The sequence below is a fragment of the Triticum urartu genome, chromosome 7A (genome assembly GCF_056163025.1).
Source record: "Triticum urartu cultivar PI428250 chromosome 7A, HENAU_Tu73, whole genome shotgun sequence".
NCBI classification, from domain to species: domain Eukaryota; kingdom Viridiplantae; phylum Streptophyta; class Magnoliopsida; order Poales; family Poaceae; genus Triticum; species Triticum urartu.
The window spans coordinates 389,531,858-389,536,125 of NC_141879.1; the positions used below are offsets into that span (position 1 = coordinate 389,531,858).

A 4,268-nucleotide genomic window follows, 5' to 3' on the forward strand; every position below is an offset into this window, starting at 1 on the left:
TAAGGGTCAGTTCTCCGAAGTTACTCTTTACTTCTCCACTTAAATCTCGGGACGAGATTTCTTGTAGTGGAGGAGACTTGTAACACCCCAGTGTCATGCTATAGTAATCCCATGCCTATTGATGCTAGGTCATCATAATTATTTTGATAATCCTCACCTTGCTTCAACACCGAACTCAAATCCAAATTCTATGGCCAAGTCAAATCATAATTCTATAAAATAGTAAAGCTAAAAAGTTCACAATATTCTATTATTTCACCTGATCATTTTCATGGTTGAACCAACCTCTTTTGGATACCTGCAGTGCCCGTGAAAATTTTATTCAGTGGACCAACAACCAATCATTTGAGCTTTTCAATTTCAAAAAAATAGTTGAACACTCCCCAAATGCTTTGGAACCTTTTGTACCAACCTAGGTTATTGCCTTGTATTTTTGTGCCAAGTTTTGTATTAAACAAAACTCTTTTAGTGGCTCAAAGAAAATAAACAAAAGGTAAAAAAGGAGTAAAACAAACCCCACTCCCCATTGGGCCAGTCAGCCCATTTGCTAGCTAGGCCAACCCTAGGCTAGCCCACCCCCGGCCTACTTGGCCTCCCACCCCCCCCCCCCCCCCCCCCCCCCCCCCCGCACCAGAAACCCTAACCCCTCCACGCACTCGCATCCCCCCACATTCGCTCCCTCCTCTCCCCCCTGATCTGGATCGGGGGAACTACCCCCGTCTCCCGCTCGATCTGGGCGTCATCCCCCCCCTCGACGTCGGCGCCACGGGGCCCCCTTGCCGGACGCCTCACCCTCCTCCCCGGACCCCCTGGTTCTGGATCGAGGAGGGATCGATCCCATGCCGCCCAGCGCCCCCCGCCTGGATCTGGATCGCGCCATGCGCGCCCCGACCCCGCCGCCCTTGTCGCCGACGGCCACCATCGCCGGTCTGCCCCGTCCTCGACCTCCTCCCCGCTGCCTCCTCGTCCCCTCGCCGCCGGCCACACCAGGCCTCGCCGCCCCTCGTCCCTTCCATGCATGTGAGCCCCACTCCCCTCGACCTCCCCTGCTCCCGCGCCGCGCCGTTGTCGCACGCATCCCGCACCAACTCGCCGCGCTAGACGCCCACCTTCTGGATGCGCAGCGCGCGCCTGGCCGCGCGCGCCCACGGGTACTATTGCCCGACCATGTCTCCCCGTTTCCCCGCATCGCCCACGTCCTCCGGCCACCACTGCTGTCAAACGCCGATGTTGCCATCGCTCCGGCCACCCCCCACGACCTCCCGCGCCCCCTCCTAGATGCGCGCGAGCTCGGAGATCCTCCTGCTGCCCTCGGTTTGTTGTGCCGCCGTCTGCGGCCGATCTCCAGCGAGTCTCACATCGCGCCGTTTCTTGCCAATGGGACCCACACTCCAAGGACATTAGTGACTAATCGCAACACTAATAGCCACTGACGGTGGGCCATGCAGTTGCAGTTATTAGGTTTAACTCTTAAGAAAATATGTTAACAATTGGACCCACTGACCACTAGGCCCACCCTGACTATTTGAGTTAATTAGTTAAAATAAACTCTGTTAATTTTGCCACTATCTATGACATGTGGGGCCCCAAACCCCCAGAACGTTTAATAAATAAATAAACAAAATTAAATAAATAAATAAATTAATAAAATTAATTAATTAATTGATTAAAGAATTAATCAAATTAATTAATTTTGATTAATTAAACTAAACAACTAATTAAACTAATTAATCAAGATTAGTTAGTCTAGTCAATGACGAACGGGACACACACGTCAGTTGACCAGTCAACACTTCTGTTGACTGCTGACGTCATGCTGATGTCATGATGACGTCAACAATCACTATTCTGGATAGTGTTGATTTTGAATAATTAAATAAATCCTAAAAATGATTTAAATCTTTTAAAATTAATATAAAATAAACTGTAGCTCGAATGGAAAAACTTTGTACATGGAAGTTGCTCAGAACGACGAGACGAACCCGGATACACAGCCCGTTCGTCTGCCACGCATCCCTAGCATAGCAAACACGTAACTTTCCCCCTCTGGTTCATCTGTCCGAAAACTGGAAACACCGGGGATACTTTCCCGGATGTTTCCCCCCTTTGCCGGTATCACCTCCTACCGCGTTAGGTCACACCCAGCACATCCTATTGCCATGTTATGCTTTGTGGTGCTATGTTTGCTTTATATTTACTGTTTCTTCCCCCTCTTCTCTCCGGTAGACCCCGAGACCGATGCTGCCCTTGTGATCGACTACGTCCATGACGACCCCCCCTCCTGGCCAGAGCAACCAGGCAAGAAAAACCCCCTTGAGCATTCTGATATCGCCCATTTCTTTCCCTCTCATTATTGCATTAGAACTGCTACTGCTTTCTGTATGATCCTACTCTGATGCATAGCCTGTTGTTGTTACCTGCTTTCATACCTTACCTGCTTATCCTAAACTACTTAGTATAGGATGGTTAGTGATCCATCAGTGACCCCCACCTTGTCCCAGTTGCCCCGCTTTATGTTCAATGACTCGATCAACATGATCGACGTCCAGGCCCCGACACTGCACATCACCCCCCCTAGTTGTACGACTCTGCAGAGTTACCATCGAGTGCCGTGGGTGGCACCTCTTACATCACTCCTGATGAGATCTCCGTAGTGTAGCTTTACGGTCGAGGTCATCGAGGGTGATTTCCTCCTTAACCACTTCCGTTACGGCTCTGTCGTGGAACCCATCAAGTGTGAACCTCGAGGGTGGATATGAGACTTGGTTATGAGATGATAATTGGATAGTATGGCTCTGGGATTGCTTTCTCGCAGGGAGTCGAGAAAGGATCTCTGGCCTAGGTTGATAACACCACTGCTACTTTACTTTATGCTACTCTACTCCCTCCTGTTGCTGCAAGATGGTGGTTTCCAGAAGATGCTAATCTTCGATAGGCTTGGCTTTCCCCTTCCCTTCTGGCATTCTGCAGTTTAGTCCACAGATACAACCCATTCCTTTGATACAGATGCATACTTAGTTTAGATCTGATGTAAGACTTGCGAGTACTTTGGATGAGTACTCACGGTTTCTTTGCTACTTCTTTTCCCCCATGCCCGATTGTTGCGACCAGATGACAGAGCCCAGGAGCCAGACGACGCCACTGATGACTACTACTACCCGGAGGATGCCTACTACTACATGAAGACCGCCGATGACTAGGAGTAGTTAGGAGGCTCCCAGGCAGGAGGCCTTGCCTTTTCGATCATTGTTGCTTTTTGTGCTAGCCTTCTTAAGGCAATCTTGTTTAACTCATGTTTGTACTCAGATATTGATGCTTCGGCTGACTCTTGCGTATTCGAGCTTATGTATTCGAGCCCTCGAGGCAACCCATCAAACGTGATCCTCGAGGGTGGATCCTCTTACGTTCACCTTGATGACAACTTCGAGTGGAATTTACCGGGGGTAATTCCTCGGGTTTTCCCTTGGTGTTAGACACACAATTACTATGGTTACTATGACTTTACACTGAACCATGTTACTAAAGACGGGTCGACCCTGAGGGGTACCCGCGCGAGCTTAATAGCGAGTGATGTGGAGTCGGGTTGACCTGGAAGGTGCCCGCGAGATACTTACGAGGCTTGGCCGGGCATTCTTAGCCCTTGCCACAAGTACTCGAGACGGGGCGACGGGGTCACATCGATCGTGAGTCTCTGCTTGTTACCACGCGTTCCTAATCCACTATGTTTTGGATATTTGATCCGACGGGCCTTTGGCCTGATAGCACTAACCATCACGTGGGCATAGTATGGGTGTTTTGCATCGTATACATCAGCCGAAGCTTAATAGACGTCAGCGACTGAGCGGCGCGCGCCGGGTTGGACTGGTAAGCACCTACCTTGTTGAAGGAGGTAGCTAGGTCTGCTCATCGGCCGCCCACGCAACGTGCATGAGTTCCCGGGGAGATGGCCCATGACCCCTGGGGGAATAGGTTTAGTCCGGCGTGCTGGCCTCTCTATTAAGCCTAGGTCGGGTTGCGGCATATTGTTTGGCCGAGGCCGGGCATGACCCAGGAAAGTGTGTCCGGCCAGAGTTAATCGAGCATGGTGGGTAAGTTGGTGCACCCCTGCAGGGAAGAAAACATCTATCGATAGCCTGTCCTACGGTAACGGACACTTGGAGTTGTATCCCGATCAATACAACTAGAACTGGATACTTGAGATGAGACATGGAGATGAGACTTGGTTATGAGATGATAACTGGATAGTATGGCTCTGGGATGGCTTTCTC

The 4,268-nt window shown here is 50.4% G+C and overlaps 1 protein-coding gene across 1 annotated transcript; it reads left to right on the forward strand.

Moving 5' to 3' along the window:
• The first annotated feature begins 657 nt into the window (after window positions 1-657).
• LOC147959696 (uncharacterized) lies at window positions 658-3,376 on the forward strand. Its single transcript, XM_087535513.1, has 3 exons — window positions 658-1,020; window positions 2,227-2,298; window positions 3,112-3,376. Exons 1-3 carry the CDS (start codon window positions 840-842, stop codon window positions 3,198-3,200), a joined length of 342 nt encoding a protein of 113 aa, XP_087391639.1. The 5' UTR covers window positions 658-839; the 3' UTR covers window positions 3,201-3,376.
• Window positions 3,377-4,268: the final 892 nt, after the last annotated feature.